This window comes from Hippopotamus amphibius, chromosome 9 (assembly GCF_030028045.1).
Source record: "Hippopotamus amphibius kiboko isolate mHipAmp2 chromosome 9, mHipAmp2.hap2, whole genome shotgun sequence".
NCBI lineage: Eukaryota > Metazoa > Chordata > Mammalia > Artiodactyla > Hippopotamidae > Hippopotamus > Hippopotamus amphibius.
In genome coordinates, this window is record NC_080194.1 from 83,156,981 (window position 1) to 83,177,433 (window position 20,453).

The following is a 20,453-nucleotide window of genomic DNA, read 5'->3' on the forward strand; positions in this document are numbered from 1 at the left end:
CTCCGACCAAGGGCAAGGGAGCAACAGCAGGTAGAACAGAACTGCGAGAGGCGGCCCCTGAGGAACCCGCTTTATAACCCTGGAGGGCGCGGCAGCCAATGGGAACCGAGGCGAAGGGCTGGGCTTCCCCAGGACGCAGTGAACCAAGTGCCTGGTGGGAGGGAGCCCCGCGTCCCTACTGCACAGGCTCTGCTCACCTGCACAGGCTCTGCTCACCTCCATCGGCTCTAGTGAGGGAGCCAACATTCTTTCATGGCTTCTTTTGCTCTCATTTTAACTAGCTTTTAAATGGGAGAATTATGTCTGCCTTACCCAGTCAAAGGATTTGTGAGATCCAGGGGAGTTGATAAACCTGGAGAGATGGGGCACACACCTGATCTTTCATACTTCGGAGACTATTTCCCTGTATACGGTGTGAGTCCAGATACTGAAATCTTTTGATTTCGGAGAGATTAGGGGACTTCCCTGGCGATCCGCGCTTGCACTGTAGGGGGCACAGTTCAGTCTCTGGTTGGGGAGCTAAGACCCCGTATGCCACGCAGTGCCGCCAAAAAATGAAATGAAATAAAACAAAAGCAAAAAAAAAAAAAATTAGGAGAAATGGATGCTTGCCTAGACTGCTGCTCAGTAAAGCACTAAACCCAAAATAGCAGATTTGGGTTTATCTTTCAGGCAGGCTGCATTCCAGACTAGACTTTTTTGTTTGCTTATACTGCTTGATGAATGTGATTTAAAAACACTGATCTGGAGGGGAAAGTTTGAAGCTTTGGCTTCAGGCTCCCTGTAGCCCTAGGCACACCCAAGAACCTGGGTCCACCCTCACCCAAACATCGGACTTCAAGGAAGAACATATCCCCTCCCTTTCTGTTTTAACCTTCTCTCCCAGCTTAAGAACAGGAAACCCATTGAAACAGAGGGCTTATTCCATAGGGGTATAATTATTCCCCAGCCCAGCTCTGAAGTCTGAGGTTCAGCCCAAAACAACATGATTGACTGAGAGCTTGCTGTGTAACAGACACAGTGCTAAATATTTGAACAATATTATTCGATTTGATCCTCACACAATGGCCTATATGGTAGTTAGTTATTAATATCTCCATTTTATTGATGCGAAAACTAAAAGGAAGCAGTTAGTCCCAGGTAACAAAGAGGATAACTAGCAGATTCAAACCCAGATTTGCAGACTCCATTGACCCTGTGACTTTGCCAGGGAAACCCAAGTCTTCTGGGTCCCAAGAGCCACCAAATTAGTGTCTGAGGACTGGATTCCTACTGCCAGAGATGGCTCCTTTAGACTCAGAAGGTCCCTAGCACCAGCTCCACATCATGAGCAAGAATGGATGTGCTGGACCTCCCTGGTAGCACAGTGGTTGAGAATCCACCTGGCAATGTAGGGGACATGGGTTTGATCCCTGGTCCGGGAAGATCCCACATGCCTCGGAGCAACTAAGCCCGTGCCCTGCAACTACTGAAGCCCACCTGCCTAAAGCCCATGCTCCACAGCAAGAAAGGCCACCGCACTGAGAAGCCTGTGCACCACAACAAAGAGTAGCCTCCGCTGGCCACGTCTACACAAAGTCCGCATGCAGCAACAAAGACCCAACGCAGCGCCCCCCCAACCCCCCCCAAAAAAGGATGGATGTGTTTCATCAGAAGTAATTTTCTATAATCTGCTAAGAATAAGGTTTTTACTAAGTTATTTTTCTGGGACTCCCAGTTAGCCGTAGTCCTAGAATGACCTGGGATTCTAAGGGGAGGAGGAAGGGCCCTGATGCTTAGCCCCGTCTCTGGGGATTCTCTCCACTCCCTGAAGCTTCTCCCTGACTCTCCTTCCGGAGGGCCCAGATGTCCAAGCCCCCTGAGGCCAGGGACTACCCCAGCTGCTGTTTCCAGTCCTTCCTGCTGTGGAAAAGATAGATAAGACCCATTTTAGCCTTAGGGGTGCTGAGGAACTCAACATTGTGTATGGTGCATGAGTTAGGGGTGGGGACAGATAACATCTGAATTTTAGGGTGGGGAGAACTTGTCATTTAATAAATATATGAATATAGTTAATATAATACACTTTATAAAAGAAAGTAAAACCTAATTGCATTCTTAGTACAAACTGTGCAAAGCTTGACCAAAATCATCTTAGCCCATGGAGGTATCAGAAAGCAGTCAACCGCTTTCTCAGCCACCATCAAGGAGGTTTAAAGGGGGCCTCCTTAGGGTAGAGTAAGATTTTAAATGTTTATCCAAAAATGGGGTGCTTTTTTTTAAGATTAAGAAACATTGCTCTGTGTCTTACAAAAGAAACACCAAAGACTGTATAGGTTTGTCCCAACCATTAGTTTCAATTATCATTCCCCATCTGGCTTCAGTCACAGCAGAATTCCAGACTGTTAGTTTTAAAAGCACTTATCAGTTGTCCTGTCACGTATGAGTTCCTATGCTAAAGAAGTTTGCAAGATTTTAGTGTTCTGAAGAGAAGTTGGTCATCAAATTTCCTAGGTTACAGGTACATGGGTTTAGCCTAGCGGTGTGCTAGTAAATGTTTAACAACTGGCTTGTGGGGTGAAGGAGAGTGGAGAAAGCCCTGATTTGTAGAATTTGTAGATTTACATGGTGTCAATGGCAATCTCAAGCTACCACCTTGACATCGCTGAATTAGGGTAAGACGTACACACCGTTATACAGTATTTCTAACACAGAGATACAATAGAACTAAATAACCATAAGAGCACAGATTAATAGTAAAATGTATTAAAATAAATAATTTTGAGTATTTATCTTTGTTTCTAATATAATTTTTTCAGTTTATATGTTAATTTTTATTAATACCTGTATTCCACCACCAATTTGTAAAATTCCTGAAACTCTAACAATAAGCTCTCATAAGCCAGTTGAAGCCAGCTCGCAGCACACCACTGGTGGAATCACAACTATGAAAAACTGCTCAAGTGACAGATAGAAATTGCTGTATCCTTTTATTCACACAATTCCCAGTTACAATATCCTTCCTCCCATTCCTGACTTGATTTGTTACAGAAGGGACAAATATTATATGGCCAGCCAAACAGAAGATTTCCCCACCTTTGAACAGCCTGCTCCTTTTGAGTTCATGCAACCTGATGATGGACAAGGATGGTACAGGCATGTCTAGCCATCTGTTTGCAGGCTGAGTTGCTGGTGGGGATGTAAGACTATGGCAGCTGAAGCTGAAGAAGCTCTGATCTGAGAGATCCTTATTTGGAGTTTCTGCAGAGATTAAAAGGGACTTTATTGCTCCAGGATATTAGTTTTTAGAAGTCAATTTTGATGAGGACAACAGAGGCCAAGAGGAAGCTGTTTCAGTGGTCCAGGGGAAAGGAGATGAGAGCCTGAACCTGGGTTATGTTGGTGGGAATAAAGAGGAGCTGATAAACTGAAGAACTAGTTTGAGGTGAACCTGATATAATGTGGGAGGTGAGGGCAAGGGCAAAGTCAGTTAGAGGCACTCCTCATTTTATTGTGCTACACACCCTACCCTTTATTGCGTTTCACAGATATTGTGTTTTTTTACAAATTGAAGGTTTGCTGCAACCCTACATTGAACAAATCTATCAGTGCCATTTTTTCCAAAAGCATTTTCTCACTTTGTGTTTTTGTGTCGCATTTTGCTAATTTTCACAGTATTTCAAACCCTCCACCACCAAAAAGATTGTGACTCACTGAAGGCTCGGATGATGGTTGGCATTTTTAATCAATAAAGTATTTTTATATTAAGGTATATACATTTTTTAGACAATGCTATTGCACGCTTAATAGACTACAGTATAGTGTAAACATAACTTTTTTTAATTGAGAAAACTCTTCTTAAAAATAATTTTTATTGGAGTATAGCTGATTTACAATGTTGTGTTAGTTTCTGCTATATAAACATAACTTTTACATGCACTTGAAACCAGATAAGTCATGTAACTCATGCAGGCATAACTTGGAGGTTGGGTTCCAGACCACCACAATAAAGCAAATATTGCAATAAAGTGTCACATGAATTTTTTAAATAAATTTATTTATCTATTTATTTATTGGCTGCATTGGGTCTTGTTTGCTGCGCATGGGCTTCCTCTAGTTGCAGCAAGCGGGGCTACTCTTCATTGTGATGTACGGGTTCCTCATTGTAGTGGCTTCTCTTGTGGAGCACAGGCTCTGGGTGCTTGGGCTTCAGTAGTTGTGGCACATGGGCTCAATAGTTGCGGCTCATGGGCTCTAGAGCGCAGGCTCAGCAATTGTGGCGCACAGGCTTAGTTGCTCCGTGGCATGTGGTACCTTCCCGGAGCAGGGATCGAACCCATGTCCCCTGCATTGGCAAGTGGATTCCCAACCACTGCGCCACCTAAGAAGTCCCACGTGCATTTTTTTGGTTTCCCAGTGCATAAAAAAGTTATGTTTTTACTATACTGTAGTTTATCAGGCATGCAATAGCATATTGTCTGAAACATAACGTACACTTCTTAATTTAAAAATACTTTGATTAAAAAATGCTCACCATCAGGACTTCCTAGGTGGCGCAGTGGGTAAGAATCCGCCTGCCAATGCAGGGGACATGGGTTCCATCCCTGCCCCAGGAAGGTACCACATGCGGCGGAGCAACTAAACCCGTGCGCCACAACTATTGAGCCTGAGCTCTAGAGCCCGTGAGCCACAACTATTGAGCCCATGTGCCTCAACTACTGAAGCCCACGCTCCTAGAGTCCCTGCTCTGCAACAAGAGAGGCCACCGCAATGAGAAGCCCACGCACCACAATGAAGAGTAGCCCCCGCTCGCTGCAACTAGAGAAAGCCCGTGTGCAGCAATGAAGACCCAACACAGCAAATAAAATAAATAAATAAATAAATAAATACTCACCATCATCTGAGCTTTCAGTGAGTCATAATCTTTTTGCAAGAGTAACAAAAATCACTGATCACAATAAAACAAGGTATGCCTGTACCCAGCTGAAGGTCCCAGGAACAGAACTGGAGTACAAATGATGAATTTAGTATCACAAATGTTGAGTTTCAGATGTTCTGGGATATCAAGATAGAAATGTTCAGTTGGTAGTTGGATATATGGGTCTGAACTAAAAAGAGAGGAGTCTATGGGCCAGATTGGTGGATTTGGGGCATCTTCGATTAGATGGTGATTGACATAGATTAAGACTTCCCAGGGAGTGTGTGAAGAGTTAAGAATGAATTCTTCTCAGGAAGACGAGATGAAGAAGTCCAGTTTCAGGAAAGGTAGGGAAGGGAATCATGAAAATGCACAGGGCATTGCATATTCAGAGAATAATTAGAAGTTGTGGGGATGTCCTAGGTGGCACAGTGGTTGGGAATCTGCCTGCCAATGCAGGGGACACGGGTTCAATCCCTGCCCTGGGAAGATACCACATGCCTCGGAGCAACTAAGCCCATGCACCACAACTTTTGAGCCTGTACTCTAGAGCCCATGAGCCACAACTATTGAGCCGATGTGCCACAACTACTGAAGCCCACATGCCCGTGCTTCGCAACAAGAGAGGCCACCACAATGAGGAGCCCATGCACCACAATGAAGAGTAGCCCTGCTTGCTGCAACTAGAGAAAGCCATGTGCAGCAATGAAGACCCAACACAGCCAATAAAACAAATAAATAAATACATAGATTTATAAAAAAAAAAAAAAAGAAGAAGTTGTGTATGGATGTGACCTGGGATGGAGCTTGGGATGGGAAGGGAAGAGGAGGAGCAGAAAGACAAGACAGAGGAGGTAAATGCGGGGACAGACTGTGCAAGGTCTTGGTGCCTTCCCCTGGCAGCAGCAGTGCACAGAGGAAGCAACATGCCTTCCATTTTACTGTGCCCCCTCCAACTTTCAGGAAGCTGCAGAATGGTTACCGCAGCTCTGACCCCTTTCTGGGTTTCTTAACATAGATCATCATGCTAGGTATCACATAGACCCTCCATCCTGGCCACTGTAAATTGCATGAAAGACCTGTGAGGTAGCCTGGCATTAGAATTTCCTGCAAAAGGGATGAGAGTGAGAGGTGAAGCCATTGAGATTTTCTCTCTTGAAAACTGAATGTCAGAGTCAAGAGTGCATATTAGGACCAAAGAACAGACAAAGGCACATGTCAGGGAAGTCAGAGTTAAGCATAATCCATGAATAAACAGAAGTCATGAGTTAGCAAAAGTAATGAACATTCAGAAACTCTGAGTGAGCAAAAGTTATAAATCATACAATGGGCAACAGGCACATGAAAAGATGCTCAACATTGCTAATTATTAGAGAAATGCAAATCAGAACTACGATGAGGTATCACCTCACACCAGTCAGAATGGCCATCATTAAAAAGTCTAAAAGTAATAAATGGAGAAGGTATGGAGAAAAGGGAACCCTCCTACACTGTTGGTGGGAACGTAAATTGGTGCAGCCACTATGGAGAACAGTATGGAAGGCCCTTAAAAAACTAAAAATAGAGTTACTATATGATCCAGCAATCCCACTCCTGGGCTTATATACAGAGGAAACTCTAATCCAGAAAGACACATGCACCCCAGTATTCAAAGCAGCACTATTTACAATAGCCAAGACAGGGAAGCAACCTAAATGTCCATCGACAGATAAACGGATAAAGAAGATATATATAATGGACTACTATTCAGTCATAAAAAATAATGAAATATTTCAATTTGTAGCAACATGGATAGACCTAGAGAATATCATACTAAGTGAAGTAAGTCAAAGACAAATATTACATGATATCCCTTATATGTGGAGTCTAAATATGATACAAATGAACTTATTTACAAAAGAGAAACAGACTCAAACATAGGCAACAAAGGTATGGTTCCCAAAGGCGAAACGGGGTGGAGAGGGGGAGGGATAAATTGGGGGCTTGCAATTAGCAGATATAAACTACTATATATAAAATAGGTAAACAACAAGGTTCTACTGTATAGCACAGGGAACTATACTCAATATCTTGTAATAAACCATAATGGGAAAGAATATGAAAAAGAATATGTGTGTGTATAACTGAATAATTTTGCTGTACACCACAAATTAACACAGTGTGAATCAACTATACTTCAGTTTAAAAAGTTATGAATCAGTAAGAGTTGCACGTAAGCAAAAGTCACAACATAGAATTGTGTATTCCCTTCTCCAGGCTTCCATTGCCTAAACACAACCTGAAGCCAAAACCAACCAGCATTCAGGTGATCTACTAAATAGAGATCAGCCTTCTGGGGTCCAGGACTGAAAAAAAAAAAAAAAAGGCTGATTTAGAGAGTCAAACAAAAAATAACCAGCTAATCACAACTCACTGTCAGGAACACTTAAAAAAGAGAGTAGACAGCTTTTAAAATTTATTACATAGAGTATACGTTATTTTGGTAATATGATTTTTTTTTAAGATAGGGCTGAGAGCCCTAATACACCACCGTGCATGCAGTAGCTTTCACAGTTTGCCGTGGGTTGCCAGAAGGCCAGCCTGCCTAATCAGGCGACCTGAGAACCTCAGAGCACAACCCATTGTGAGGAATCACAGATTGTTTCTGAGGTTCTAGAACTCCCAGAATCTGTGGCTCAGCACTGGGAGCTTCTGCTCACAGTTTTTATTCAGGGCTCTTGGGTGCCCCACATCAGGGTCCTCTCTGTCCCAAAATCCAGATGAAGGAGTTTCTTTTACTAATGAGTCTGTATCTGCTTGGATCTGCCAGAGGTGAGTCCTCATGTCTTGGCTCTGGGTGAACATGTAAGAGGCCTCTTTAAGGTGTTTTGGCCCTTGAAGAAGGAAGGCCAGTATCTTAGTTACCCAAACCAATTTGACTCAGGAGTAGCTGAACAAGTTCAACTCTGATTGCTGCTGAACTGGTTGATTCCTCCTAGTTATGGCTTCACCGTCAGAGACTGGCGTATTACAGTCTCATTTCTAATACTTTCAGCCACTCGACATGTGCATCTGATGCTCTGTGAAATGAGAAGATAGGTCTAGGGGTTCTGCAGAAGTCCAGTGAAGGTTTGACCCAGTGAACTGAGTGTAGGGGATCCTTGTGTAGTTAATGTAGGAGGAGAGACATGAAGAGGTGGGAGTGTGGTGTGCCTGGAAAGTCATCCCAGAACACAGCATGGCTCTGGGCCAGAGGTGCTACAAACCACTCCCTCATGGCTCTGGTCTATCCATCCAGTGGTCCATATTTCCTTTTTCAGGACCCCCATTCAGGGCTGGCTCTGCTCCCACCTTCCTCCTACAGGAGAAGCGAGAGGTCATGAGCTCTGAGCTGTCAGTTAAATGACAAAGTGTTTTCTGTAAGACAGTTCTCAGAGATTTTTGTCTTTTGCTTTCTTAGACTTTCAAGAGCTGACTCAGATACATAGCTACATAGCTACCAGATGGTAGTATGTGCAGACCACATGGTGGAGCAGTGAGTCATAAACTATTAGACTAAGAAATTAGTGTGCTTTTTCAAGCCTCCTTTTGGTATCAGAAATCTCTTTATTAAAACTTTTGTTAACTTTTGAAGAATCATTCAAGCAGGTGATATTTTTGTAACAACTTTTTTAAATTAAAAACTCCTAAAACCCTTAGTAAATCTTACCTTTCCTTTATCAACATTTTCTAATGCTAGTCTTTTTGAAAGTCATCGATTGTAAGGACTTCAGATTACTTAGAATACATATATACACACATATATAGATATATATATTTGCAGGATTCTTACAGAGCTAGAGTACTTTGGGGCCTTAGGCCTCAAAGTTCCTGTAATTCCTCTCAGCTTTTGGCTAGGATTAATGACTCAGTCATCATAGTCTACTCACCACCCTCCTCTAGGTTATTCAGTCTAAATCAGTTACTCAAAGAGTAATAAAAAATTAATAATAATCAAATTGCTTGGTGCTACGCTTAATAAAATGAAAGTTGTACTTAAGGAATATTTGTCTGCCATTGATAAATTGGATTAAATGTAGAAGAGACTGCTCAGAAGAGAATGACCAGCTAAGAGTTTTCTAATTCCAAATGCAAGGTGGGGAGGAGGGAAAACTAAAATTAATTGAGCACTAAAGTAATGGACTAGACACTTCACAATTTATCTTATTGAATACTCATGACAACTCCATGAAGTAGGTGTAAATGGTACATCAAAAGGAATCTCAATTCAGAGATATAGAAGCAAAGAATGTTTTCATCTTAATAATTAACAGAAACTTGGCTTTGAGTCCCCAGCCCACAGGGATTGGGGACTGGATGTGGGAAAGAACATGAACTTGCCAAATAAAGGTGTCTTAATCCCTTCTGGTAATTTTTGTGGGTTCATTAGATATTTGTCATTTCTAGTTTGAAATTTATCTTGTCCAAAGTTTAAAATCTTCCACCCCCAGTTTCAGCTAGAATCACTCAGCTACGGAAACAATTTGCTTTCTTTCCCTCTTGCATCTTGAATCATTTTTACCTTTCACCCATAGGGGAACCAGAGGGAGGCTAGTGGTGGCCTTTGATTACATGAATGATGGGACATTGATTTCCTGATGCTGGCTTTGTCAGGGAGGCCCAGGTGCTTTTGGTGCCAAGTGAGGGGGCCCCCCTCTGCCCACTCAGAGTACACAGATCCACACAAGTATCACGGATCTTAAAATTCTTCCCTTCAATCACGGAGGTGGTCTCTGTGTTTCCTTAAGACCCCTGTCCTTCATGGTTTCTCAGGTAATTGGTTGACTGCCTCCAATCTGCAGTATCTTTAGGTGCTTGACCTAGCCCCTCAGAAACCTAGGAATCTCACATTAGCCTTGCTCCACAGGAAAGGACTCTTTACCCGGATGTCCTCTCTCACCTTTACCATCTCTCTTCTGTTACTTCTCCATCCCAGGAGCATCGGGTCAACCTGATGAGCTTCTTGGCTCTATGGATCATCAAGCTTCAGTTCAGCAACTTTCAGATGACTACTTCTCACTTGCAAACCCTTCAGAGGGTGAGGCTTTATACGAGACTTCTTCAGGCGAGAACACTTTGAGTGAGCACGGTTCAGGTGAGCAAGCTGCAGATGAATACGCTTCAGGTGTGCACGCTGCAGCTGAACACACACCAAGTGAGCACGGTTCAGGTGAGCAAGCTGCAGATGAATACGCTTCAGGTGTGCACGCTGCAGCTGAACACACACCAAGTGAGCACAGTTCAGGTGAGCAAGCTGCAGATGAATATGCTTCAGGTGTGCACGCTGCAGCTGAACACGCACCAAGTGAGCACACTGCAGGTGGGCACGCTGCAGGTGAACAGCTTTCTAGTGAGCAGCCTTTGGGTGAAAAGCCTTCCGGTGAACAGCCTGCAGGTGAACAGCCTGCTGGAGAACAGCCTGTAGGAGAACAGCCTGCAGGAGAACAGCCTGCAGGTGAACAGGTTGCAAGTGAGAAGACTGCAGGTGAACAGCCTGCAGGTGAACAGGTCTCAGCCGAACAAGTCTCAAGTGAAAAATCACCAGGCGAAGAGCCATCAGGTGAACAGCCTTCAGGCATCCCTCCTTCAAGCACATTTTCAGGTGAGCCACATTTGGATGGGTGCCTGTCTTTGACTTCAGGTAGGAAGTAGGTAACATAAAGAAAACCAGTTTTAAGGAGTTTTGAAGAAAGAATATTCCAGACACTTCACAAACAGCTCTCGCAAGGAATCTCTTTACATTTCTTTACAATAATCCTAGGTGGCAAGCTCCGGGTTTTGTGGGGCCCTTTGGAGGTTAAACAGTTTGGAGGGCCCTCTTTTAGAAAAACAGACAAATACAAAAATGCCAGCAATCCCTCCAACTTCACTCTACATAAGAAATTGTGCAACAAAGAGTAGCCCTTGCTCGCCACAGCTAGAGAAAGCCAGCACGCAGCAATGAAGACCAAACACAGCCATAAATAAATAAATAAATAAATAGTAAATAAATAAATAAATAAAATTATCAAAAAAAAGAAATTATGAGTACAATGCCCACAGGTCCTCTGGAAGGGGCTCACAGAAGACAACCTTGGTGATCTTCATGCTAAATCTGCCTCTTAACAAACTGTTAAAATGCTTTGCAAACCCTCTAAAGAGATGTCTAGCACAGGAACTGGTAGCTCTTGGTTTTTTTGTTTGAACACAGTGTCAATGGAAATAATAAACAATCAATAATAATAATGGAAAAGAGTTTTATTTGAGCCAAGCTGAGGACTATAGCCCGGAAGCCAGCTTCCCAGATGACCCTGAGAAACTGCTCTGCAGAAGCAGAGTTTTCAGCACAGTCCTATATCTTGTCAGAACAAAGAACATTAAACAAGTCAGGGATGCATTTCTTCAAGGTTAAAAAAAAACAAAAAAACAAAAAACAGACCAGCACATACACTTACAGCATGTGCAGAATGCTCTTGGCACTTGGGAAGGGAGTTTTGTCATCAATGGAGTACTGGAATTGGTGTCCCAGGAGGAGGGGTTATTTAATCTTTGTTTTTAACATGGACATTTTTTTACTTCTGGTCAATGTGACCTTTTCTTTAATAATTAAAGCAGGTGTATAATGTATGTTTAATAGGCCACAAAAAGGCTGTTTTAGTTAGCATAAAATGCAAGTTAACTAATGTACATATAAGCCAGAATGTCTCCATACCTCATTCAATTTGTGAACATTTCTTTTACCAATGGAAAGTAAAGCATGCTGACACTTTTGTCTGTTAGATCCAGAAATAAGTTCCTAGGACAACTGCAATTCTTTGGCTCTTACTAAAGAGGGGTTGTTCAAGAAAGGAAAACAAGACCCAAGGTTTAATGTCTCAAATTATTACCAGACAAGCACTTCATATTTCACCCCATTACATAAGTAGCAATATTCCAAATTTTCAGACAAGAGAAGTGAGGCTTACATCATCCCAGTAGAAAGTAGCAAACCCTGAATTCAAACTTAAGTCTGATTCCAAAGCCCATATTTTTTCCACTTTATGCTTCCTTAATTAGGGAATTGGCAGTGGAGATAGAGAGGCAATATGGAATCGTTTCAAAGAGACCGCCCTTTGTGACAAACTGACCTTATTGAAGGTCAGTTTGAGAACAGAGAATTGATGCAGACCCTTTACAAGATTTGCAACATTAGAGCATTCTAACATAGCAAGTGTCTGTGCCTTGTTGATAAGTGAGAGTAGGATGGGGAGTAGGAAAGGAAGCCCGTCATGTGAGAAGTTCTATTGCTTCTATTGAGTTAGACACGGCAGAAGGGCATCTAATGATAAATGTCCAGGAAGCCACTGGGCTATGAATTAGAGTAAAAGTCAGTACTAGAGAGAAAAATGTGGGATTCGTCAGCAATGAAACTCATAGATGAAGCAGTCAGAATGAAGGCATGTCCTCTGACACAGACCCAGGGCCCTCACATCCCCAGCAAGAACCAGGAAATGAAATGTGTTGTATCTACCTACTTGTTGCCTATCATCCCTCCCCAGGTGTGTGACTCAAGGCTACACGCCTGGATCCTAAGGTTATTTCATCAGGCTGATCTTAAATTTTCAGGCCCAGTATTAAATTGCCACACATGCTATTATATGAATGACCAAGGAAAATGTCTTCGTGGAGAGGGAGTCTGTACCACTCAGAATTCCCAGCAGTGCATGTTAAAGAAGATCTTTGAAGGTATGTGGGGCATTCATGAGCCAGTCTTTGCCAGAGAACACATCAACTAGCTTGAGTACTGATGGGGAGGAGTTAGGGTGGCAGGGGCCTGAGGAGGGATCAAGCTGTGAGGCCCCAGAAACTTGGAGATTCAGGAGAACCTTATCCTTTCAAGAATCAAGGGTAGAATTCCAGCTATTGAGGGAGAGGCCCTTCCCAGCAAGCCTACGATGTATTAAAAAGAGGCAAGGAGATTGGCTGTCTCTTCCTATTAAAGGAATATATGTTGCCCCTTGAGCCATTGACTGTAAGCTCAGGAATGTGTCTATCTTGTTCATGGCTATATAGTCCTAGCACTTGGCACAATGTCCAGCCCATGGTAGGCATTTAGTAAATATTGAATAAACTAAGTAATAAACAATTGTCCACCAGCCTGTGTTCACAGGTTGCCAGACCTGTATGAGTGTATTCCCACACTTCTCTACCCTTACACTCAGTCTTCACCCCCCCAATAAGGAAGGGATCTTGGTTACTTCCATCCCCTGAACCACATTGCCTGACTTCCCTCATGGTTTATCTGGTCCCTCACTAGAGAGAGTGGGCACCTGATCAAGGGAAGGGCCTAGAAGAAGCAGATGGAAGGGGAGAGGAGAAAGAATACACAAGTTAGAGGACTTGGTCGTGCCTGCATAGGGACACTGGGGACCAAGGATGAAGGCTAAGGTCGGAGGAGGAAGCCTTCTGCTCATTACAGTCTGTCTGCTTCTTTCAGGTGGAAAACTTCAATTCATGGTCCAAGGGTGTGAGAACATGTGCCCATCCATGAACCTCTTCTCCCATGGAACCAGGATGCAAATTATATGCTGTCGGAATCAATCTTTCTGCAACAAGGTCTAGAAGCCTGTGCCTTTGCTTCCTGTTCTGACTCAACCAGCAAAAATCTTCCATCACCCTACTGGACTCAAATTATATTTAGTTTCTTCCCCAGTCAACAACTAATCACATCTTCCTCTGCCTGAGTGTCAGACAGGAAGCTCAAATATCTTATCTTGCCTCCTCTATCCAAGGCCTGCTACCCATTCTTCTCTGCCCTCCTTCTTCCCTATTCCCTTACTCCATCTCTCAACATCCTTTTCTTTTTCAATAAATTCCATATAGTTAAAGAATACAGACTCCAGACAGATGCCTTTTCCTGTCAACCAGGGGCAGGGTCACCCTGAGCTTCCTTATGCTCCACACACTAAACTGGATGCATTTTTAAACAATCCCATATTCCTCAAAGTGAAGGGGTCCCCCAGGGTAGGGACCACAAAGAGGAACGCAAGGTAGGTGTTAACCTTTTAGGAGCTTAAAACAATATTGCAGATCCTTCTGTCTGACCCCAGCCTTTCCATCCCTATAGAAAACACACTCACTTCTATTGATCACAGTGTTCAAAACTCACCCCTTCTTTGGCTCTTGAGAGTATTCAGGGAAGAGTCTACTCTTAACATAATTACAACAATGAAATGACTCCTTTTATTTGCTACATAAATAGAGCAGGTCATAGTTATATTAGTTAAGTCTTTTTCTCACACGCACAATGTTATTGGTTCATCTTAGCACAGAGGGGCAGGTGGAAATAGTGTAATAGTCTCTCTCACCTTGTATTGCTTGCAATGTTCTTCAAAGTGTTTTCACATCTGATCCTCAGAAAAGAGCCCAGAAAGGTAGTCAGGAAAGACAGCATCATCCTTAGTTTATAAGTCAGGAAGTCTGACATACAAATGTTTTATTTGTTCATACTCCATGTTGTTCCAAACTTGCCATGTTTACAGAGCAACAGTGAGCCAGGGCCAGATTTCTAAAGCAAATCTGCATGATCCCAATCTGAGCTGTTTCCACCACACTATGAATATTAGCCAAAACGTTTCTTTCAAGACCAAAATCAAACCTCCGTCCTACACAAGCCCATTTCCTATCAGCTGTTTAAAAGCCCCTAAGGGACTTTCCTGGTGGTGCAGTGGCTAAAAATCCACCTGCCATTGCAGGGGACACAGGTTCGATCCCTGGTCTGGAAAGATCCCACATGCTGCGGAGCAACTAAGCCCCTGCGCTCTAGAGCCCATGAGCCACAACTACGGAAGCCGCCAAGCCTAGAGCCGGTGCTCCGCAAGAGAAGCCACTGCAATGAGAAGCCCGTGCACTGCAACGAAGAGTAGCCCCCACTCGCCGCAACTAGAGAAAGCCCACACACAGCAACGAAAACCCAATGCAGCCTAAAATAAAATAAAATATATTAAAAAAAAAAAAAAAGCCCCAAAGAAAATAGATAAAAGCCCCTGAGATCAACTAGGTAGTCTTAACAGTGCCTTTTGCAGAGCAAAAGCCTTTAATTTTGATAAAATTCAATTTATCAATGTTTTTGCTCTAGTTTTTATCAAGCTTTTTTTAATGATTTATAGGAGAGATTTATTTGAAGAAATGTTACAACATGTAAAAACTACATTGTCTTAATTTCCACTCATACAGTGGTAAATTTGATATAATGCATAACAACAACTTTTAAAATCCAGAATGGACAAAGCATTGCACAGTTTGATCACTAAGTCAAATTAGTTGATAAGCAAACCTCACAGAAGAGCTTCATGTCAGCCAAGGCCACAAACATCATGTACAACACATCTGAATGGACAGATTGATGTTAAAAATGTAACAATGTCAGAGCATGTTGGGGATCCCTGGTGCCAGGAACAAGAAGAGAAACAAAGTCCTACTAGCAGGGCTTCCCTGGTGGTGCAGTGGTTAAGAGTCAGCCTGCCAATGCAGGGGACACAGTTTCAAGCCCTAGGCCAGGAAGATCCCACCTGCCGATAAGCAACTAAGCCTGTGTGCCACGACTACTGAGCCTTTGCTCTAGAGCCCATGAGTCACAATTATTGAGCCCACATGCCACAACTACTGAAGCCCGAGCACCTAGAGCTCATGCTCTGCAACAAGAGAAGCCACCGCAATAAGCCCATGCACCGCAACTAGAGAAAGCCCGTGCACAGCAACAAAGACTTGACATACATAGCCAATAAATAAATAAATTTGTATTAAAAAAAATCAGCTAACAGGAAAAAAAAATCCTACTAACATTGTAGACACTATTTTTTTGAGGAAGGGGGATAATATTAGCTAAATATGTTAAATATAGCTAAATCTATTAGCTATATATGTTGAGGAAATAAATTCAAATATGTTGTCACGATTTAAGGGTAGGGGAGTTCTGGCTTCCAATAATGGATTAGTTTGGTTGAATTAACCTTCCTTCCAATAACAATTATAAACTCTGAATAAAAAAGTAAGAAACAACTATCTGAAAGTTCTTCAAAAGGAACTGGAGAGGTCACCCCTAAAAAGACTACGACAGCACTGGGTGAGATTGACGGTTCTGTGGCTTTATGCCTGAGGGTACTTCTCAATTCATATATCATAGGATGGCAAAAATCCACAGTTTACTGGTTCGAGGGTTTATGGAACATAAGTTGGGGTTGACAGAGCAGCTATAAAATTAGGGGGAAATCCTGGAAAGAAGGGAGACACAGAAGGGATAAACTCCAAAACCTGAGCATAAACTGTCACCAAATTCTTGGCTGACACTGACTCCAGAAGGCTCAGCAACCATAGCAGCTGGAAGCAGAAAGAACGGAGCAGAGATTTTAGCTGTTGTCCACCTCAAAGAAGACCAAGTTTGGAGTTCAAGTCACCCAAGTTAACAACCTACTAGAACAAAAGCCAATACTCTTCAGAGGAACACAGAAAGTCCAGAATCTCTGAAATGCATCATTCACTATGTCCACCATATAATAAAAATTATTAGACATAGAAAAAACAGGAAAATGTAACCTGTAGCCAAGAAAATAAAAAAAAAAAAGATACTGTCCCCAAGATGAACTAGACATTGAAATTAGTGAACAAAAGCAATAAACAACTATTTGAGATATGTTCAAGAACCTAAAGGAGAGAATTAAGAGGTACAAACTTCCAGTGACAAAAGAAAAAAGTCACAGGACCTCCCTGATGGCCCAGTGGGTGCAGGGGGAGCAAATTCAATCTAAGATCCCACATGCCATGTGGTAGGGTCAAAAAATTTTTTTTTATATAATAAAAATAAAAGAAATAAGTCACAGGTTTGTAATGTACAGCATAGGGAAATATAGTAAACAGTATTCTAATAACTGTATGGTGATGCATGTTAACTAGACATTGCGGTGATCATTTTGTAATGTATAAAAATATCAAATCACTATGTTGTACACCTGAAGCTAATAGAATACAGCAGGTCAATTATACTTAAAGGTAAATTAAAAATTTAAAATTAATTAATTAATTAAAAGGGGGAAAGGAACCTAAAGAAAAGTAGAGTCATACAAATAAACAGGGAATCTCAATATAGAACCAAATGGAAATTTTAGAACTGAAAGAAAATCACTACATAGTTTTAACAGAACATTGGAGACCACATACAAGCCAGCAAATCTGAAGATAGATCAACAGAAATTATCCAATCCAAAACAGAGAAAAAATACTAAAGAAAATTAACAAAACCTCAATGACATATGAGACAATATCAATATAAGACATAAGTAATTGGAGTCCCAGAATGGGAGACAAATACTGAGACAAAGTATTTAAAGAAATAATGGTCAAGGGACTTCCTAGTTGGCACAGTGGTTAAGAATCCACCTGCCAATGCAGGGTACACAGGTTCAATCCCTGTTCCAGGAAGATAACACATGACGTGAAGCAACTAAGCCCATGAGCCACAACTATTGAGCCCTTGTGCCACAACTACTGAAGCCCACACACCTAAAGCCTGTGCTCTGCAACAAGAGAAGCCACCACAGTGAGGAGCCCGTGCACCACAATGAAGAGTAGCCCCCTGCTCTCCACAACTAGGGAAAGCCCATGTGTAGCAACAAAGACCCAACACAGCCAATAAATAAATTAATTTAAAAAATATATAGAAAGGTACAGCTAAAAAGCCAATAGAAGGCGCATTGGGCAAGCTGGTGGCGCTGGGCAGTGGATGTTGCTCTCGCTCTTAGTGACCCTGTGGCGCGTCTCTGTGGGACTGGAAACTTAAAGATAGCCAGAATGGCCGAAAAGGGTGATAATGAAAAAATGGCTGCTCTGGAGGCCAAAATCTGTCATCAGATTGAGTATTACTTTGGTGACTTCAATTTGCTACGTGACAAATTTTTAAAGGAACAGATCAGACTGGATGAAGGCTGGGTACCTTTGGAGATAATGATAAAGTTTAATAGATTAAACCATCTAACAACAGACTTTAATGTAATAGTGGAAGCACTGAGCAAATCAAAGGCAGAACTCATGGAAATAAGTGAAGATAAAACTAAAATTAGAAGATCTCCAAGCAAACCCCTCCCTGAAGTGACTGATGAGTATAAAAATGATGTAAAAAACAGATCTGTTTATATTAAAGGCTTCCCAACTGATGCAACCCTTGATGACATAAAAGAATGGTTAGGAGATAAAGGTCATGTACTAAATATTCAGATGAGAAGAACATTGCACAAAGCATTTAAGGGATCAATATTTGCTGTATTTGATAGCATTGAATCTGCTAAGTTTGTTGAGACCCCTGGCCAGAAGTACAAAGACACAGACATGCTAATACTTTTCAAGGAAGATTACTTTGCAAAAAAAAAAAAAAAAATGAAGAAAGCAAAATAAAATGGAAGCTAAATTACAAGCTAAACAAGAGCAAGAAGAAAAACAAAAGTTAGCAGAAAATGCTGAAATGAAATCTCTAGAAGAAAAGATTGGCTGCTTGCTGAAATTCTCGGGAGACTTAGATGATCAGACGTGTAGAGAAGGTTTGCACATCCTTTTCTCAAATCATGGTGAAATAAAATGGACAGACTTTGTCAGAGGAGCCAAAGAGGGAATAATTCTATTTAAAGAAAAAGCTAAGGAAGTGCTGGATGAAGCAAAAGATGCAAATAATGGTAACCTACAATTAAGGAACAAAGAAGTCACCTGGGAAGTACTAGAAGGAGATGTGGAAAAAGAAGCATTGAAAAAAATAATAGAAGATCAACAAGAACCCCTAAACAAATGGAAATCAAAAGGTCGCAGATTTAAAGGAAAAGGAAAGGGAAATAAAGCTGTCCAGACTGGATCTGCTAAAAGAAAAGTACAGTTTCAGGGTAAGAAAACTATATTTGATAGTGATGATGAACATGATGAAAACAGTGCATCTGGACCAGTAAAAAGAGCAAGAAAAGAAACAGACAATGAAGAACCTGAAACAAAACAACAGAAAACAGAAAATGGTGCTGGAGACCAGTAGTTTAGTAAACAGAGTTTTTATTAATTTTAATTAGATTTTAAGCAGCTTTTGTCTTTGAAGGCTTTTAAAAATAAAACCGAATTAGGTCCACTTCAATGTTCACCTGCAAGAAAGGAAAATTTTTTTGTTGTTTGTCTTTTTTTTGTTACCCAAATGAGTATTTTTTTAATGTATAGTTCTGTTTGTGTTCTTTCAGATTATTCAAATATCAAAAGAAACATTCTTCCACTAAATTGCCTTTGTAATATGAGAATGTATTAGTACAAAGTAATGAAATGTATATGGCATAAAAAAAAAGCCAATAGAAAGTTAAAATGGAATATTAAAGATATTTGATTAACTCAAATAAAGGCAGAAAAGGAAGAACAAAAGAACAACAATTGGTTGGGCCAAATTGAAAAATGATAGACAAAGAAGTATCAAATGGTAAATAAAAGCCCAACATCAATAATTGAGAAGGACATATCACTGCTAACATTGGTCTTCCTATCAAAAGGAAATTAGGTATGTATAACTGAATCACTGTGCTGTACACCTAAAACTCACACGATATTGTAAATCAAGTATACTTCAATAAAATTTTTTAAAAATAAAATAAAATGCCTAAAAAAAGGAAATTAAGGAAATTATGAGATAACTGGCCTATAATCTTAAAATGTCAAGGTCAAGAAACATAAACACAAGAATTAAAGGAGAATTCCAAATTAAAGGAGAATAAGGAGATATGAAAACCATAGATAATCCTGACTTAAACATAACCCAAGGGGAAAAACTTTTATAAAGAATATTATTGGGACAATTGACGAAATTTGAATATACTCTATAAATTATATAATACTATTAGACCAGTTAAATTTCCTGATTTCTGTAAACTAAACTAGGTTTCCTATGAGAAAATCCTTATCCTTAGGAAATACATATTAAATTATTCAACGGAAAAAATAACACCAACTGAAACTTAATGGTGGAAAAGATTATTTGGACTAATTCTCACAATGAAAAAAATAAAACTAAAAATACAGGAAAATATTTAAAATATCCTAAAAGATCCAAAGGGCTAACAAGATAGCATGGAATTAATACATCAGAGTTAAAAGGAAAACAGAATCCAGAGCGTAAATGAACAACTGAAGCCACTTTTTCCCTGTGAGCATTTGACAATTCTAGTAAACTGGAACTTTTATTTCAGTGGTCTCATGGGGTGAAAGGGACAGAAATTTAAACCCACAGCCCACATAGGAGGTAGAGACCCTCTACTGCCTATACCCACCCTCAGGGTGGAAGTGAACCAGAAGTAAACCAGCCCTCTCAGAACTGAAGCCCAAATTCCCATTTCCTGGATAGTACAATAAACCTAACGTATTGAACTTTATTTAAAGCGGTTCCAAAGTGTTGGTGCCCAAAATTGCCTGGTAGAAGCAAATATACGTCTTCTCTGGATGAAGCTGTCTTCAGTTCAGGCTCGATTTCATCCTAGGAAAAACTATTTAAGGATAATGAGCAGCATGTGGTAAA

General features: G+C 41.1%; 2 protein-coding genes across 4 annotated transcripts; both read left to right on the forward strand.

Annotated features, from left to right (window-relative positions):
- Positions 1-7,656: 7,656 nt before the first annotated feature.
- ACRV1 (acrosomal vesicle protein 1) lies at positions 7,657-13,495 on the forward strand. 3 transcript variants are annotated; one of them, XM_057695574.1, is made up of 5 exons: positions 7,657-7,708; positions 9,852-10,010; positions 10,116-10,517; positions 12,500-12,619; positions 13,371-13,495. In XM_057695574.1, the coding sequence occupies exons 1-5, from the start codon at positions 7,657-7,659 to the stop codon at positions 13,493-13,495; spliced, it is 858 nt and encodes a 285-aa protein (XP_057551557.1). The 3 variants fall into 3 exon arrangements, with proteins under 3 accessions (XP_057551557.1, XP_057551558.1, XP_057551559.1); XM_057695575.1 differs by having other exon boundaries at positions 10,116-10,415; XM_057695576.1 differs by having other exon boundaries at positions 9,852-9,918; positions 10,279-10,517.
- A 4,209-nt stretch (positions 13,496-17,704) lies between these two features.
- On the forward strand, positions 17,705-18,938 carry LOC130861520 (lupus La protein homolog). Its single transcript, XM_057750475.1, is given in 2 exon segments — positions 17,705-18,301; positions 18,303-18,938. Coding segments are annotated over 2 exon segments (1,218 nt in total). The 5' UTR covers positions 17,705-17,719.
- Positions 18,939-20,453: the final 1,515 nt, after the last annotated feature.

Bases quoted from the DNA above. Each gene is read 5' to 3' on its own strand.
- ACRV1 (XM_057695574.1), top strand. From the start codon at position 7,657: ATGAAGGAGTTTCTTTTACTAATGAGTCTGTATCTGCTTGGATCTGCC. The intron at 7,709-9,851 runs GTGAGTCCTCAT...TCTCCATCCCAG, and splicing joins TCTGCTTGGATCTGCCAGAG to GAGCATCGGGTCAACCTGAT. The intron at 12,620-13,370 runs GTATGTGGGGCA...TGCTTCTTTCAG, and splicing joins GTTAAAGAAGATCTTTGAAG to GTGGAAAACTTCAATTCATG.